We start from the raw sequence: 19654 nt of genomic DNA on the forward strand, positions 1-19654 counted from the left end.
TAATCTAAGAGTTGACTGAAGAACTGAGACACTCTCCATTTTTCTTCAGCTGCCCTTCATGCCGTGTGATGCTCTATCATCAACTCCATCCCGTGTTGATTTCAAACTGAAACAGACCTAAATGAGCAATATATATATACATATATATTTATATATATCTCCTATAAAAATATATATATCACAAAAAAGCAGCAAAATCTGCTATATGATATATAGCAGGTGAAAGGAAATGCTCCCCCTGAGCAGCTGCTACCGAGGTACTCTGCTATTAGAAAATTGCTTATTATCACAGATACAACCCCCACCAGTGCTGTAACGTTTCTACAGATAAAGAAACAGGTGGGTTTGTCAAAGAATAATTTTTAATTATTTCTCAATCATTAAGAGAAAAGCCTGACTTTGTTTAAGGACCCCAGAACACCACAAATGGGCTAAGGTTGTATCCATACTTGAGTGTAACATCTCTGCTGAATACTGAACTAGTTTCAATACTCATTTGTGTTTTACCAGTAATTATTTAATAATTAAAAAAAAAAAAGTTAGGAATAATATTATTTTCTTGCAAAGAAAAATAATCAGAAAATTATACTGGGTCTATAAAACACTGGGAGGATTATCAGTCAGACCACTATAAAATTTTATTGCAGGAAGGATATTTTAATGGACTAGTTATTTAAATAACTTCCCACTAAGTATATATGTGTGTATATACTTGTTCCCATAAGGTCACTCTAGACTCTGGAAGTTAAAAGCCAAAATGAGTAGGAAGAACTTTGAGATACTGGATATAAAAGTGTCCTGATAAATAAATGTGGCCAAGTACCTTTGTGATTTTCTGTCTGGACTGGAAGTGTCTGTCTGTCAGGATGCTGTATGTCCATTTACAATTTTACTGTTACTGGCATATTGTAATCACTTCCCTCATTACCTCGTTCCAAAATAATCTGGAAGTATTTGGGGAAGATTTGTAGAAAATGCCAGAGTACAGGAATGGGTCATGCAGCCCTTTCCTTAACCACAGCAGCTCCAAGATCTCTTTCTTCACACCACTTCTTCAGGAAGGATTTGTTCCCTGCAGATCAAGTGAAAGAGTTTTAAGGGTAATTCAATTTCTGCAGCAGTGGGAGCCTGGAACTCTCTTCAGGTGACCGTTCACATTCTTGATGGTGAATGCTGGGATCCTGACACTTGTCCCCAGGCCAGGCAGCGCTGGCCTCTCGCACACATCCACTTAACAGGAAGCAGATGGCAACATTTACTGACCAGTTCACCATTTCAACTTTATTTTCTCAGCAAGGCCCTTAAGATGTTACTTCAGTTTTAGGAGGAAACGTAATTGAAATCCACTGCGTTCATTTGGTCAGACCTGCTGTGAATCACCGCGAGACACGTTGTTCAGTGTGTACTGGGGCTCTCTCCCACGCGCTCGTGGCTTCTGGAGGATGTTTATGGCATTTAGCTCCCACGGAATTAGCAGGAATCTAACCCCATGAAGATTATCTTCAGGACAGAGAAGATTTTAATAACACTTTTTTTTTGTGTGTGTGTGTGTGTGTGGTAAAAAGGAAGTTACCAAGCAAGCTGTAGCACTGGCTCTTCGGGTTGGATGGACCATGACTGACAGAGCCAAGGAGCTGAGGATTCTTGCACAGAACGGCTGCTCTGTTCTCAACACTCGACATGAAGATGTGAAATGTGAGTGCAAAGGAAACCAGCCCTGTGTGAGCAAGAGTGTCTGAAACCAGCTGCTGAAGGAAGGAAAAGGCAGCTCTGGGTCAGGATGCTTCATCATCACATAACACATACCTGAGTATGGTGCTGAAGGCAGCGACAAGACTTTGTTAGCTATTTTAATCACTGACCACACACAAGTGTCCAGGAGTCAAGCCATTTAGGTAATGGGTCCTTTAATTTTTTGCTATATTAATAAAAAAAAAGTGATCCAATTTATCTGTTTCTTTAGGGAGTAAATATTCAGGAGATTTAAGAAGCAAATACACCATATACATGAGTTCTTTATCACTGCACCCACTATGATGTGTATATATTTGCATAATCTGAAAAATTAGTATCTTCATCCAAAATGCTGATGCTGGAAAGAAGGGGAAACAATTTAGGGTAGGGAAAAAGGTTCTCTAAGTCACTTATTAAAACATCAAGCTCACCCTTATCTTCTCTGAGCGGGTTCAGGAGACGATCAAATTATTAATTACTGTGAAGGTGATCTTGAGGAATGATGCCACGTCTGAACTTCTCGAATGTTTCCTTAACCAAAACATACAGTTTATCCTCCAAACATCCAGCAGAAAGGGATGCGCGAGAGAAACGGCACAAACTACTCCAAGAGATTTAGAAACAAATTATTAATGGTCACTTCATATTAAGAGTGAGATAGATTTCCGAACAAGACGAATACTCTCCTGCCCCTTCGATTGAAAAAGTATTCCAGTTCCAGAATATAGAAAGTTTTTAACATTAAGGCATACATACAGCTATGGTGTTTGCTTTCATTTAATAAAGATCAATTTACTCAATACTCAAATACATGGAATGTTGGCACAAAACTAAAGCTCTTGTGGAACAGCTACCGATCATACACAGATATTCTTGTGAGGTCCTCTTGACTTGCATTTCTCTGATAAGATACACCACAAAATGGCTTCAATAATACAAACCGAATGCTGGATCAAATCTCTAAATAATAAGTAGCAGTTAAAGTAAATGGTTTGCTTTATTTGTAAATTATGTACAGAATACTTCTTTTTTTGTTGTTTTTTTAATTATGATGGAAGCAGGAAAAAGAAAACAGCCATAATTTCCAAACCGTGCTGCTTCCTTCACCTGCTGGAGATGACGTCTTTCTCTGAACCAGATGTACAAAACCAGTTTGGATTTCCTCAGTTGCTGGCACACAGTCTGGAGAAACAGAGAGAACACTGCAGCCAAATTCAGCACTACCAGCTTTTTTATAGTTTCAGCAAAATATTTCTGCTCTAAAACTAGTTTTCTTAGGAAAGTTTTCACAATCTTCTGAAAATAAAATCAAGAAAAAAATATCAAGAAGGCTGTGGGCTAAGGAGGGCTTTACCTAACTAGCTATCAAATGAGTCTAACTAGGAATAATCTGAGATTTGGTCATTCAACTCTTACCTGTTTTACAAAGCAAGTTTGAGAAGCTAAACTAGTTCACCAGTTATGCAAGTACCAGAAAACGATGGTTTTTCAGTATGTTTGAGGACGATCTGGGCAATCTATCAATCAATAGAAAACTTGTCAGATTGATAAAACTTCCGTCAGTGGATATTAATGATTAACATAGTACCAAGTAATCAAGTTAATGGTTAAAAAAAAAATAAAAAAAAAAAAATGAAGGAACTAGATATAAAACTGTTTGGTAACATGTATATTTCAGCAAACAAAGATGCTACTGTATGGTCTATGTTTTGGTGATCAGCCAACAAAGAAAATCCAACCATTTGCACATACTCAGTCCCCAAACCACAGTGAGTTATGATTTTTCATGTGAAGGCCTGCTCCTGCTTTCGGTATCTTCCTCCTCTTCCTCTTCACAATCCCCTTCATCTGTTTGCTGTTCCAGTTCCTCTTTTGTGATCATTTCAAAGTCGTTTCCATTTCCACTACTGTGCTGGGACCTGTCGTCTTCACGCCTGTCACTGTCAGTGTCTGAATGTCGCTCTCCTCCTGAGCCGTCTGTTCCCGAGTTCCTCGTTGCTTCTGTTTTCCCGTCGTCTTCTTCCTTCTTCTCACTATCCGATTTCTCCTCGCTGTCATATTTTTGCTGCTTTTTGGATTCCGATTTTTCCTCTTTCTTTAAGTCTGCTTTTGGTCCTTTGTATTCGTGTGTGTAGAGGGGCCTGAAGGAGTCAATGAAGCCCACGTCTGCTGTAAGGTTTGGCAGGAACCAGAAGTGATGCCTTCCTCCAGTGATGAGCCAGATGATAAGGAAGAGGATGCAGCGAGCTGTATAAAAAAAGGCAAAGGGAAATTTGGGGTTTTATTGTAAACATCCACATTGTACAACTATGATGTAAGAAATATCCACTACTAACACCCACCCAAGGCCAGGGACAGGGGTGACCTTGGGGGACAATCTCTCGTTCTGCAATAGCGTTGTGGAATAGTTTGTTCTTGCCGCGTCCCCCCAACCCCATGTACCATGTGTTGTTATCTGCGGCTGAGCTCAGTCTCCTCTGCTGAAGAAATACAAGCCCAAGAAAGCTTTAAAATCCTGATTCCACGATTCACACTGCTGCACCTGTTCCTATGTACACTCCTGGGTTTGGCTTGCCTCTTTTATTTACTTTTTTTAAACAGAGGCTGTAAACAAATCTCCACTCTAGAGGAAACCCGAGCAGGTGACAGAAGCTGCACTTACTTTCTGTGGCCCAACTCCGACACCCAGTGGCCACAAGAGAAACAGAGACACGGACTCAGCCTGGCTGTCGCTAACAACCGCGTCCTGAGCAGCGGGACAGTCACACCTCTCACAAGTCATCTCTGTCTCTGCCCTTTTAGACTCTGCCTGCTGATAAAGCGACGATGACCAACACTTACCAACGGCGAGAAGAAGAATACTGGCGACAAAACAGCCGGCGCCTACGCTGAGGTAATAAACACCAACACGCATTTCTGCTGGCCAGAGCGGGAACAGGGTTGCGGCGATCACAGCAATCACTGAATAGAGACAAGGAGCAAAGCATGAGGAGCAGGATTGGTTTTTCCTGATATGTGTCTGACCATTTATTCATTCAGCAACTCACTGTGCGTAGCCAACAGAACAAGAGCAGCTCTGAGGAGAAGGCACAAGCAAACGGGTGAGCAGGCAGCTGCTGTAACCCCTGCAGCAGGACACAGGCGCAGGGGAGCCGGGTGGAGATCATGGTGGCCCCAAGGGCTGGTCAAAGGCCTGATTATGGCCCCATAGATTGTCAGGAAAAGTGGTTCTGGAAGGTACAGGTCAGGGGTGGGGCAGTGCAGTGATCTGTTAACTCACTGGTGTCAGTTAATATTAATACTGAGACTAAACAAATAAAATTAACTGATTTGGCTTATCCTACACAAATACAAGTTCTAGGGTCAGAAAGGAATCATTCCTAGTTTAAAATAATTCCTTTAACATCTTTCACATTTTTATATAACCCACCAGATTTGTCTACTGGATAATTTAGCTCATTAGCTTAAAGCAACGGGAATAAACAGCTTGTGAACTTGTGCCAGTTCAGCCATTTGCTAAAGCACGTCTCAGGTTTGGCTTGCTTTGTTTTAAACGTGTCGCCCCTCTATCCTAAGATCAAAATTCATATAATATGATTGTATCAAATCATCCTAAAGCTGAAAAGCAAAACTTCATCCAGGAAAAGGACAAGCTCCCCAAAGGACTAGTGTGGCTGTTGGTACTACACCTACATTTACAATGGGCTCACTCATTATCTACTCTTACTTACCAAGTACAAGTCCCATGGCAAAAGTTTTAAAGTGAACAGGGTCGTAGATCCACACATACACCTACAACAGAAATAATCCTGTTTACACTTGGAAAACAAGCCCTCTGATTTCATTTATTCCCTCATCCAAATGCTTACTGCCATGCTCTAATACCTGGTGCTGAACAGACGGCCCTGCAGTTGGTACCATCGGAGGGCAAAGGCGCAGGGCAAGGGAGAGGGTATTGTAGGAAGGGTTTTACTTTGAACAGGACTTGAAACACAGGAGGTGCCACTTAAACTTGAGAAGAAACTTCTTTACAGTGAGGGTGACAGAGCCCTGGAACAGGCTGCCCAGGGAGGGTGTGGAGTCTCCTTCTCTGGAGACATTCAAGACCTGCCTGGACGCCTTCCTGTGTGATCTCATCTGGGTGCTCCTGCTCTGGCAGGGGGATTGGACTGGATGATCCTTCAAGGTCCCTTCCAATCGCTAAAATTCTGTGATTCTGTGTGAAACTTCCTTACCATCTGGCTCATCTCTGGAGGGAGGCATCACACTGCTTGCCTCAGCCATGTGCTGATGATAATCTCAGCCCCACAGCAGGAGGCCTAAGGAGACCGTGCTGCTGAGGCAGGACACGACTGTGTCTGGGAGGGCAGAAGGAAGGGAAGGAGTGTCCATACTGTGTGAGAAAGCTCAGGCTGGATCTCAAAGAACTTGGCCATTCTATGATTCTATGTTCAGTGTGTTTGGGCCCAGAGAACAGCTGACCAGCAGCAGAGCTACACCTGCTTAGAGTCAACTTTCACACCCTGTGAGAATAATAAGATTAAATATTTCTTGTCAATAATATTAAATATTTCTACTGCTGCCTCTAAGGTGTCCTCCTGGTAGTTCCTATTAACAGGTCTGCTATGAAGGTTGCTGGTTTCTAGTAATCAGCAGCTCTTTTTAACATTTAACAATAGCTACGATTCAAACTGTTTAGTTGCTAAGAAAAAAAAAGTCCTATTTTTCCAGTTCATAAAGTTCTGCACTTCACCAAAAAGCTTTTTTTAAATTTTTTATTAATAAGGCTGAGTAAATCCGATTCAAATGGATCCACAGTTCTCGCAAACATTTGGCAGAGTGTTGCAACTGTAGACATTTAGATAACAGCGTGCTGCGGAACACAGGGTGCAGTTAGACTTATCTGAGGCCATCAAATGGGACTTGAGCTGAACTGAGCGTTTCAGCTGGTTGCTTCGGTCCATGTGTTCAGTCTGGTTTTTCCTCTTAAGCGAATCTCTTCAAAGCTGGAAGTATTTTTTTTGTTTCCACTTGGTGGACCTGAGAAATTTTTTCTTTACATAAGGTTTTTTTTGGCTTTATGCTGAACAACATTAATGAATCAAGAAAGATAAAAACAAACCCTGATGCAGTGATATTTCTGAGTCTTTCATTTCCCCATCAGTTTTACTGTCTTGATTGTTTTCACCAGGATTTTATGTCACCTGTAAGTTACTCTGGGTACAGCTGCTTTCATGAAGTAATAGAATCATGGAATGGTTTGGGTTGGAAGGGACCTTAAGGCTCACCCAGTTCCAACCCCCCTGCCATCAGCAGGGACACCTTCCACTAGACCAGGTTGCTCAAAGCCTCATCCAACCTGGCCTTGAACACTTCCAGGGAGGAGCAGCCACAGCTTCTCTGGGCAACCTGGGCCAGTGTCTCACCACCCTCACAGTGAAGAACTTCTTCCTAATATCCAATCTAAACCAACCCTGTTTCAGTTTAGAGCCATTTCCCCTTGTTCTGTCACTCCCTGACCTTGTCCAAAGTCCCTCCCCAGCTTTCCTGGAGCCCCTTCAGGTACTGGGAGGCCGCTACAAGATGGCCCTGGAGCCTTCTCTTCTGCAGGCTGAACAGCCCCAACTCTCTCAGCCTGTCCTCAGAGCAGAGGTGCTCCAGCCCTCGGATCATCCTCGTGGCCTCCTCTGGACTCGTTCTAATGAGATCATGACTGGTGCCTGGGCAATAAAATGGTGTGTAATATCCAGTGTTTATAAGCGCAACATAAAAAAGAAAAGGGAAAAACCAGCTCTAATATAAATACACCAAGGACTGGCTCTAAATTAGCTACTCCTTAAAGATCTTGGGAGTTGCAGTTCTTAAAAAAAATGTCAGCTCATTAATAAACAAAAAAGTAAATGACATTAAGACAAAAAGTAAACGCTGTTGTAGTGCAAACACAGTGCACCCTTGTTTTGAAGGCTGCAGCCATTCTGGATACTGCATGCAAATGACACTAGGGAGGGTCAGAGCAGGTGTGATTCTATACCAGGTGGGATGAAACAGAGCCAGGCAGGTGGTCAGAGACCTGACTGAGAAGAGTAAAACAAAGGTACATACAATACAGGAAATACATTTTCCACACAAGTGATTTAATTCCAGCGTTCACTGCCGTGTGTGTTTTATAACCAAAGGTATACGAGAATCCTGGGGGAGATGCCAGTACAGTCACACACAGCACCAACACAGAGCACAGCAGAATTCTGCTGAAGAAAAGACTTACCACCATTTATCCTAAATCCTAAAGCACGAATGTGTCTCTCTCCATTAAAGAATTAAAAAACCAAAAAGCTGTTAAAGAATTAAGTTTTGTTGTCCAGGAAAGCAAAGGACAGAAATGTAATTAAGACCACAGTTTCAGTGGTAAAGCCAGGATGAGAATTCAGGAATGACCGAGAGTCACCAACTCAGGCAGTCTCTGGGTGGCAGATATTTTTGATTTCCCCTCCTGTGACTGAACACCACATTCTAAAAGGCTTGTGTTTTGTTTAGAAATATTTCAGCATGATAATGGCTAAGGGATAATTTGGGTTGGAAGGGACCTCAGGAAGTCTCTAGCTCACCCTTCTCTTCAAAGCAGGGTCATCAGTGAGGCCTCAGGACACCTGGGGCTTTACCCAGCCTGGTCTGAGTGCAGAGGCTGCAGAAGGGCTCTGGGCAGCTCCAACACCCCGTCACACCCCGAGGGCAAATGTTTCACCTCATGGCTGCTAACAAGGCACCTACTGGCAATTAAGTTCTCTTTTAGATTTTTTTAAGTTACTGTCCTACATTTATCTCTCTCTAACCTCCCTGTAAATATCTAAAAATCAAATGTTTCAAGATCAGCCATCACATTGCCATTAGTTTTTCTTTCAACATGGCAAGAAAGAGTTTGTAGAGATCCAGGAAATTAAATTAACCTATTTATCTGACAACAGGATATTGACACTAGAAGTTAGAAAGTGCCCATAAATCTTACCTCATTCCCATCCAAGAAAACCTGGTCTTCGTGTGGCTCAAGTTTAAATTTCCTCTTAGTTTCCTTTTTCTTGGGTGTTCCTGGGGTCTCATCCTGAGCACAAACACAAATTACATGTCTTTAAAAAATTAAAAAAAAAAATTAAGAGGGTTTTAATTTCTAGTGTTTTAATATATTGAGTCTGACAACTTTTCACAAACTTAAGATCATGTTCACACTTTTTTTTTTTAAGTAAAGATGCTTTATTTCCTCTTCTCATTTATTACCAGATACCTCAAAAATAAAAGAAAATTTTAAGGAAAGAGAAAATTTATTTTTAGTTAGTGTCTAAGGACTAGACTATGACTTCAGGATTACATTATGTCTTCAAATGTGTACCAAAGCTCCCCTGATATTAACAGAAAGTCTGCCCAAAGATCTAGATCAGGGTACAGCACTTCAGAATCATTAACTTTATGAGAATTATTTGGTACCTCAGTGCCACATTTACCACACGGGCATCCTTTCAGAATCAGTTTCTGCCTGTTTAGTCTCTGTCCTCCTCAATCTCTTTTTGGATCTTGTGCTTTCTTCTCCCCTGTCTCCTTTGCTTATTTCTTTGCCCGAAATTAATGTCCTCATTTTAGTCCTGTGGTGGTGTTCAAGTTACTACCCACTGGCTTATATAAAAGCACTAAAATAGCAGTTCAATAATTAATTATTAGTTTTAAAGTTAACATTACATTTAATAATGTAACTCTCCAGACAACAGGGAATTGGAGGAGTTCATAACTTTCATAACCAGCATTTTAAAGTACCTCAAGAGTTAAGTAATCTTATCCTGATTTCTATGTTTAGACTGCCAGCAAGATTGTTTTGTTTATGATTCTTTTATTAGCCATGTAGCTTTCTCCTGAGATCTAGATCTTTGTACACAGACTACACCTCTCACTACACATGCCATCGTTTCACTTAGGAGTGTCTGGGATAACTTTTGAGCACTACTCTGCTAACTCCCACTGGATTCATACCACTGTACTTAGAAGAAAAAAACCCACATCCCTTCGTCAAGTTTCTCCTGCAGATTCCTAACATTTTAATTTAGGAATTGTCTTCTGCTAATAAAAGAAATCAGGAATGAGAACATGAAGCAGCATGTGAACACTTGTACAGTAATAATAGTCTGAACTTTAAAGAAAGTCAATGAATCAGAAGTCTGTGAAAATCAGGCATCATGCACATTAGCAATGGAGCTGTCATACACAAAACCAGCTCGCTCTTACAGAGCTATTTACAAGCACCACTATCAAGTATTACATTCCAGACATTCTTATTACCAAACACTGCAAAACTGGGTTTGTTTCACATGTGCAGCTGCTGTTCTGAGATGTCAGGTCCCACGGGTACGTGTCACTCTTTGCTAATGTACACTTGTACAAAGCATCACTGCCCGCTGCAGCTGACGAGGGGTTTTTGATTAGACATTAGAAGATGACGAGGTACACAAAGGCACAGCTGAAGCCTCTTTTTTGATCCAGATCAAAATCAGCACAACTCTGAAGTTTTGGGGTTGGTATTTTATTTTATTTTATTTTTTTTTTTAAAGCAGCAGCATATTTTAGAGATGAAAACAGGCAAAAAAAGGTATGGCACATTTTAGACCAACCAACCAACCATATCTTTAAGCCAATGTAACCTGAGCAATCAGTTGATGCATGCTCTGTTACAAGCCTGTCTCTTCTCTTACAGACAGTACTTACCTTCTTACACTCCTCTTTTTCACCATCCTTTTTCTTTTCTTTCTCCTTCTTAGTTTTTTCATCTTTGCCACTTTCCTTCTTGCTCTTTTTCTCCTCTTCTTTCCCACTCTCAGCTTTTCCTTTTTCCTTTTCTTTCTTCGTATCCTTGTCAGGTTTCATTTTCATCACTTTTAATGCTCGATGAAAGAACTGTTTTTTCAGGAGTCTTAAAACGAAAGAAGTTAAACGATACACTTAAGCGTGGCTGTGATAATAATGCTTACATTACATAATGTAATAATAATTATGTTATTAGATACGATTCTAGATTATCTATCGAATATAATAGTGAATAGCATGACTGGAAGACAGAGGTCACCATCATCTGCTTTATTTACAACTAAGTAATTATCCTGTATCTCGCCTCTTGCTTTGCTTTTTTTGTTCATCTGTTCAAAACTGGGTAAAAATCAGAGATTCCTGTAGCTGCATTTGCACAGATATAAGTAAATACACAAGATGTAGGATAGAGAAAGCCACCAGGTCAATTTAATTATCCTTCCTATTAGTGCAAATCCATCCAGTATTTATTTTCAAGTTCACATCAATGTACTTCATAGCAAAAATAAGAAGGTGGACATATGGCTGCTCCAGTTCCTGGGTCAGTGCTGCACGATGAATAAAATGACCCTGTTGGAATCCAGTCCCATCCGCTACAAACATACCTTACAGCAAGTATGTATGTGGCCAGCGGGACACCAAGTAGTTAATATTTAATAGTCTTAAGGTTGTCACCAACATGTAACACCCTTGAAAAGAGCACAGCCAAATTCTGAACAGAAAGAGCAGCAAAAAATACAGCTCTTCAGACTGGAGGGGAGGCAGCACAGTGTGAAATCCAAGCACCCACTCACACCAAAGAGCCTGGTCCTGTGCTCCAAATCCATTTGTTTTGTCCTTGGTTTCTTTCACCTCTTGCTACAGACCAAATCCTTGGGCTGCTCGTTACATTAGGAAAACTCACTAAAGAGAGAGAAGTCATTCCACTAATTAAGCTTCTGTGCACGCTGACTATCAAGCAGAGTTGTTTCAGGTATATGAAAAACCTTCCTTCAGACAACTGTTGAGATGGATTCTCTTTCTAGCCACAGAAAATCACTTGTTTGAGAGAAACTACTTTTCTTCACAGGTGGAAGTTTAGGGGGCTCAGGTACTGAGCAGCTGACAGGACAGGCTCTATCACTCACAGGAGCTACCTCTGTCTCTGATGGAACATAAAAAGACAGGACCGTGCAAGAGCTCAGAGCACACAGGCACGGTTATCAGTGCGGCCAACAGCCAGGTCCTGAACTGGGACAGACCTGGACATAATTAATGAAGTCCAGACTGCCTGCTGATTCCTGACCTGGAAGCTTGACACTATGGATCAGTATGAATTCACTATACAGTATGAATTCACTATACAGTATGAATTCACTATACAGTATGAATTCAGTTCATAACCTGTTTTAAATATGCAACTGATTGATGCAATTGACACAGTAATAAAAAAAATACAATCATTTTTACATACAACCACCAATGTTTTAGAATGTGTGTGAAATTGGTTCCTAAATAACTAAGACACCTTGAAAACTACAGTCATTAATAAAACTGATGAATTAGGCTAGGCCATACCTGTTGCAGTAATCAACTACAGACTCTCGGGTTGTAAATAAAGCCTCTTCTCCTTTCTTTGCCTTTGCCCATTTAGAATCCAGGAGGCAATCCACAGCTTTTGAGGCTAGAGGGGAAAAACAGAATTTAAAATGCATTAAGATTTATGACATTTATTTTAACATTGAGTCTACATCCCCTGAACCACACCAACCAGTCATCAGTCAGTTCTGGTGATGTTCTGCATCCTCTCAGTCTTTAAAGAAAGATTAGGCACTATTCTGAAATATATGACTCTTGACAACTATAAACCTTTAAATTACAGAGCAAAAAGTTTATTGTGCTTACTTCAGGCTGATAAGATTAATTTTATGGCTATCTAATGCCAAGATAAGTTTTCAGAACCAAACTATAAGATCAATACTTATTAGATAAAGCACTAATAACAAAAGCAAAACAGTTCCCTCCCCTCCCCAGCCAAGTACAATGTTAGAAGAAAGTTTCATTCTCCAGTTCAAAGTAACCCTACCAATAAAATAATCAACTCGGTGGCCCATCATGTTGGTGGATTTTGTTGGACAGTTGAAACGTAAGTATTTAGCAACGGCCTTCTCCTCTTTGAATGGCTCCCCGACCTCCTGGAACAGTAAAAGTCCAAAATTAATACAGTTTTAAACACATGGGAAAATCACTCATTTAGGCTCAAAAATCAGATATTGGAAAGTCCTCGCTATTTTATGGCAATATAGAAATAATAAATGACATGTGAAAGATGTGAAAATAAGTCCTTTTTCCCAATAATTTTCTGTCTACATAAAGCAAAAAAACCAGGAATTCTTAAGTTAGATGATCTGAAGGTGACAACTACGAACTCCTTTAACAGCTCTGTAAAAACTAAAGAGGAACGAAGAGGAAAGCGCTGGGCACACGGAAATATGCTCAAGGGGTACAAGTTTGGATGAAAACAGTCGTGAAGCCGAGAGCAGTGGAAAACAAGAGAGTGAGGAATGAGTAGGTACGGAGTCACAGCGTACAAACCAGCTCCAATTTCATGTGAAAGAGGAGAAAACCATGCTGAAAAGAAGCTGAAAGATTTGGCTAGAGAATTTCAGTACCACTGCACGACTGCAAAATGACTGTTGAGGAGATTCTTCCAATCTAGAGAGTAGGAGCACCAGTGTGGAGCCCAGCAGGTGAAGAACGTGAACATCAAAACAGCCATTTTACCAAAGGGAGCCAGCCCTCAGCCTGCACACACTCAGAAATCCTGCACATTTCCCAACCTGCGGAGAGGCAGCGGAATCCAAAGGTCTGTCAGACGGGAGGACGGCGACAGGAATTTCCAATTATGTAAAATTACGACCTAATATTTGTAAGCAGGAAAGAAAATGTCTGATGTTCCTGCTTCACAAAACCATACCTGAAACACACATTGGGCATATTGCACTGACTCATGCAAACTTCCTCAAATTCCTTTCTGTAAGAGCTCTTTAAGGTTTAATTCTCCAAATCCCCCCACTACTCGCAGATCAGTAACAGGGAAACACCAGGACACCTTTTCAGACTGGCACTACCTTTTCTGCACCTACTCTTCTCATGCTGGCCAAAGAAACAGTGGAGAAGCCACAAAACAGACTGCAGATTTACAGGAATCCGTAAATTCAAAGCTTCCATTTAAAGGCATAATGTTTCTAAAGGTCAATAAACACATACAGCCTTCATTACCACTTCTAAGGTGTATAATCATAACATCACAAGAAGCACGTTAATTGGAAATGCAAGGTCAAACAGATGTTTTTACACCCAAATAAAAACTTCAGAGAGTGAGAAAGTTGTTAATTGTCACCAGTTTGCAGAGCTAACTTTCAAAATCAACTGGTTAATGAATGATCCTTCTAGAGGAGATGGTTACTTCTCCTATCTGAGGGCAATTTTAAAGGAAATAATAGAGACATAAGTATCCAGATGACCAAGAACACTCTGTAGTTTGTCAGTTCTCAGATTACTGAGATTTTTTAAAGTCTACATTTTTCATATGTACGCAGAGACACGCTCTCACACTCACCAGTTAGTTTAAAAAAACACGTGCCCAAATTAAGCCACAACGTCCTAACAGTCCTCCTTCTCCATATTCAATCCTTTTTTATTATTATTATTATTATTTTGAAATCTTAAAAATCTGTATAAAGCATCAGATAACTCATGGAAAACTATTCAGTAACTGAGAGCGCACGTGTGCACATAATTTATGTACCGTGGTTTGACGTCCCCTTATATGGTGCAGTTGTACCAGGAACTGTAAATCACTGATGATGCCACTGAGTTTGGTACCAAAACACATTTGGTTTAATAGCAACAAAATGAGTTAAAATGCATTTAAAGGAAATGAATGAACATGTGCCAGCGTCACCTCATGGCACCCGTGCTGAGGTACCAGGGAGTGATGATTACATACAGCAATTAAGTTCCAAAATCATGCTTTTCTAGTTATTTCCTACCAGCAAATGAAACTTGGAGCAACAATTCACAGGGCAAATGTTGTTCTTCACAGCACAGACTGTACAAGAGTCAGAGAAGCGACATCACTATTCATTCCTCTGCCAGGTTGTTGGGGTTTTTTTTTCTTCCTAAAATATTTATGATTCTGTTAGGTCATGTGATGAGCGACACAGGCAGTGGCTGGCACCAGGATGTTTTATTTTTTATTATGCTCTTTATTATCTATTGCTTTGTCCTTTTCTGTGGGATAGTTTCATAACATCCCAAACAAAAAAAAAGCCTCCCTGTGAGAGAGACTGACACAGTTTACCTGAGCTCATTCTGAGAAAATTCCTTCTGCAGTTTAACCCCCATTTTTATGCCATTTTCATCCTTTTATTTGCAGGGTCAGGCTTCTGCTAAAATATTTTTTAAAAAAGATTGACAGAAAATAATATTACATTTAATCATAAAGTGAAATCAACAAAAGCATTGAAACTTTGGGTCTCCTAAGCTCAACTTTGTAAAGATGCTGTTCAACTGATCTTTATGTTCAGTCATAAAACCAGCCAAAACCCAGGGACTTTAAGCTTCCTTACACATTTCGAAAAAGATGATACAAATGAATCAAGGGGTTAGTTCTCAATAAATTATAAAGCTTCAAAACAGATGATACAGCCTTAAAAAAGCATGTGAAAACTTCCTGATATTTGAAGTTTGTTTTTATAGGAAAGACAGAAAAATTCAAGAAAACATCTCAGGCAATATATTTCTGGAATGTTGTAAAATGTCTTCTCAATTAAAATTCTATTATTAAACTGTTTTCAATGAATAAAAAACAGGATAGTGTCAAGCTTCCAAATACTTCTGCTCTAGATTTTTAGACCCTTGCATCCAGTTTAATTTTATATATTGAAAAGTGCACGTTGCCCCTAGACAGCGTGTAAAATTTAGAGTTATGATCTCTGATAATTTACAAACTCTGAAGAATGCCATTAAAACCAAAATCAAACCCAATTTCTTATTTATTTAGACAGAAGAACTCCATCTACAGGAAGCCAGGAAAAGCAGCGCTTCACCCACCTGCTTACTAGAGATACACCAACATTTTAAAATTTTGAAGAGTAATTCTCAAGCATTCCTATCAAAAATCTGCCACACATGAATTAATTAAATGACATGGAGATTTTCAAGCCCAGGGACCTTCCAGACCCACTGAAGTGAAAGGAATACCCTAATCAAATTTATTTCTTACCATTATCTCACAAATCAAAGTATAGCACAGTGCGTTCTGAACTTCTTTCAAGACACTGATGGAGTTCCCAGTTAATCCAACCTCCAACTAAGGAGTTTTATTATTTTTTATATTATTTAATAATTTTAATTTAAATATTAAAATCAAAATAATTTAAAATTATTTAATAATTTTTATTATTAAAAATAAAAACACCTGAACTGAGCTATTAAAACTAGTGTGCTCATGAGCTTCCTTCTCCCTCTCATCTCTACCCAAGCATGCCTTATTCAGGTTCTTTTACTCCTGTAAATGATGACTGTCACTAGCAAGACAAGTTATTTCACGTGCAGAGAAACACAGTACAAAGATTTATCCTCCTCTGTTTTAAAGGGGTCATCAAAATTCTGTGATTCCAATAAAATGAGTATCTAATTTATTTCTTTGTTCTTATATCTAAGAACTTAGATTTTCAGGACACCATCCCTGACAGAAGACTTCTAAAGCCTCACAGTTTATACATTTTTCAGATAAGGAAAAGAAGGAATTTAAGCTCATTTGTCATGTGCAGCCTGTTTTTCAAGCTGCGAAGCTACATCAAAAATGACTCGATGTCAACCCATGTTCCATTCCTCACTCCTCATATCACAAGGACACTACAACTGCATCAGTGTCATCTTTGCTGAAGATGGTCTGAGCACATCAAAGCCTGGGCTGAATCACAAGATTATCTTTTTTCTTTCCCTGTTGACTCTCAGGACCTTAAACTGGAAGATGTTCTGCGGCAGGAGGGCGGGTGGATGGATCCTCATCTGTTCTGCTGAAACATTTATACTTTGCTTAAAATAAATCAAGGTACAGTGAGACAGAGAAAAAGGACACTAATTAGCATGATTTGATAGATCACTGGGTGAGAGTGGGTAGGGGGGAAATAAACACATTGGGGCCTCAGGACTTGCTCTTAGGACTCCATCTGTATTCTCCTCAGTGACTAATAAACATAAAATTGTCCAACTCTTGCACTGATGACCAGTACATGGATTGCCTGAGGTCTCTTAGAAGAAACTGTGGCAGTGCCATGCAGCGAAACCAGTTCTTCTGGATTAGCACGGCTGTGTGCTAGCCACAAGACATTAACTTGTCTTCACAGAAAAAGAATAACAGATTGTGTTTTGTCCTATACATATCCCATAAAAACAGAAGTATTTGTTCTCTTCCTCCTTTCTTTTCAGCCATCACCAATTTATTTGACCAAAAGCTGTAAACATAGAGTTCTACAACACGTTACAGGAGCAATGTACAGTATTTTGAAGCCAAAACGTGCCAGCTTCAATCCTCTTCTGACCCTAGGCCAGTTGTTTTGACTTTTTCCCTTCCCACCTACAAAAATTTAACTCCGATTTTCAAAAGACAGCGATTGTTTTAATGACAAGTGGGGCTGGTACTTTTCATTCCTATTCTCCTGTTTCCCCAACCTCATCTTTGTTGTGTCCTCCTCTATCACCTGATACCACTCAGTTTGGAAGAAGTTATTTAGCCATTCTCCTTTGTTATCATCCCACTCAACTTTACTAGAATTTATGAGAAAATAAAGACATAAGGGCAAGCTGGATTAGAATCTGCATTACTGGAAAACCATTGTGTTGTCATTTCTGAAGATCCTTTCCATCCTCATCCACAAAACACTGTACCACAGGAAGCAGCAAGACAGCTGATGCACATTTTCCTTCCAGCAGAGCCCAAGACACAACACAACTGTTGGCTACAACAGTTAATACCGATTAGTAGATGTCCTTCAAAGTTTGAATCCAGTGATTCAAAAGGGGAAAAAAAAAGTCAACAAGGGAAGTATGTGCAATCAATGGCATCTACACCACCCCAGCCATCAATCTGCAGTCAGACATCTGCCCAAGAAGTGTTTTCTTTCTTCTTAAGAGCAGTATTTATACACATTAACATTTCTAGAGCAGAGGACGCAGCACTAAGGTGCGATGCAAGTGCTATTAATTGCCACACAAAGATAAACAAAACTTCAGGAGGGCAGAATAAAACTGTGCACAATGGAATCCAGCCAATGTAATTAAAACTTAATGCCTACTTAACAGTCAAAGTGCAGACCTGCCAACAAAGTGCCACAGTACCCAGCTGAAGGCTTGTCAAAGTACCCAGCTCTGGAGATTTTGTGCTAAAGTGAATATTTCCGGATACATATGGAACTGTGTTTTTTTTCCAAGAAATGAAATAGCTTTGATCATGTTGCTAGAGTAACGGGCAAAGTCATTGCACATCTTGTGTGATGTATCTGTGTAAAGAGAAAATATTAAACTAGCCATTAGACAACATATATGGCTTTTCTTTTAGGGAGTCCTTTATATACAGCAAGCATTCTTGATTTCAGAAACGTGAATCACGTGAGAGCCCACTGCATCTCACACACCAGTCTCTTTTCGCTACTGCATGAAGTAATCTCCATGTTAATTACAGTTAAATTACCGTCAGGAATGACACTTGGAAAACTTTACCTCTAAAATGTCTTTATTCAAACTTCTGGAGTTAAGATTTCTGCAACATCCATCCGCTTACTGCCAGAGGAAGAGTCTCAGCTATGCAACATAGATTGGGCAATGTGTCTTTTAATGAAAATACATTCTATAAAACACATCCTTCCTGTTATCACTTCTGAGGGAAAACACAGAGGTAGGCTTGACAGAATTCTCAACTATTTTATATAGACTTTTTTTTCATGTCTCATCTCATGTTTGTTGATTCCAGTCTTGATGGCAGACATAAAATCCTATAAAAACTATCCAGAACACAGGTTCTGTACCCAGGGTATTTGAAGCTGAACTCAGCCTCGTTCACAACTACACACACTGATCTGAGGCTTTGAGCAACCTGGTCTAGTGGAAGGTGTCCCTGCTGATGGCAGGGGGGTTGGAACTGGATGAGCTTTAAGGTCCCTTCCAACCCAAACCATTCTATGATTCTGTGATACACTGTTTCCTCTTAAGAGCCTTACTCTTGTCAAAAAATACAGCTCTACTTAATGACAGCGGGGTAGTCAAATGCCAGGCTTGCATACAGTACGATAAAGTCTCTTTATTAAGGGGTACACATCACCCTAAAATAAGTACACACTTCTAAAGCACACAAAACACATACAAATAAAAATCCCACACTTCATTTTAAAAGAAGAAACTTGCAGCGTTATCCTGAAACACGATAATTATTCCATAACTATGCCAATAAAGTTTAAAAAGCTGAAAAAAACCCCTCCCAAAAGCAACTATCAAGAAAAACACACGTTGTTTTATTCACTGACCAATTAAGAACAACACCCTTTGGACATTCGACAGTATTTGGTTGCTGTCTTGTCCTCCCGTTGTTGTTCACATTCACTGTGAAGCTACTGAAACGCAGTACGCATTTATCTGCATAATTATACCCCAAATTCAGGCCACAATCTTAAACCTTTAGTGTTAAAACCCAGACTTTGATTTAATTACTAACAATCCATGAAATACTTTTACTGCTAACGGGCTGGAAATTAAACATGTGCTTAAGTGCCTGCAAGACCACAGCCTTGGGTATTATACAAAACATTAAATTACATTTAATTTGGTTTTTATGGATGCTTTATTGAGCTCTTGTCATTCTTTATAAAGGACAGTCTATAACGATTATGAAAAGAGAATAATTATGTAATGTTTTACTATAATTCACTGAATGCCTGTGATTGATAAGTCTTGCTTAACAAGATTTTGATTAATTATCCTTTGCATCTCCCCTCCCCCCCCCCGTCCCAGCCCCAGTAATTTGAATTAATGGGGG

General features: G+C 39.8%; 1 protein-coding gene across 1 annotated transcript; it reads right to left on the reverse strand.

Moving 5' to 3' along the window:
* Window positions 1-2347: 2347 nt before the first annotated feature.
* Window positions 2348-17059, reverse strand: SEC62 (SEC62 preprotein translocation factor). The gene is made up of 8 exons (XM_010166517.1): window positions 17029-17059; window positions 12641-12754; window positions 12133-12238; window positions 10477-10681; window positions 8738-8830; window positions 5466-5526; window positions 4576-4695; window positions 2348-3981 (listed from the first exon to the last, which is right to left on the reverse strand). Exons 1-8 carry the CDS (start codon window positions 17057-17059, stop codon window positions 3509-3511), a joined length of 1203 nt encoding a protein of 400 aa, XP_010164819.1. The 3' UTR covers window positions 2348-3508.
* Window positions 17060-19654: the final 2595 nt, after the last annotated feature.

Source organism: Antrostomus carolinensis, unplaced genomic scaffold (assembly GCF_000700745.2).
Source record: "Antrostomus carolinensis isolate BGI_N321 unplaced genomic scaffold, ASM70074v2 scaffold27194, whole genome shotgun sequence".
NCBI classification, from domain to species: Eukaryota; Metazoa; Chordata; class Aves; order Caprimulgiformes; family Caprimulgidae; genus Antrostomus; species Antrostomus carolinensis.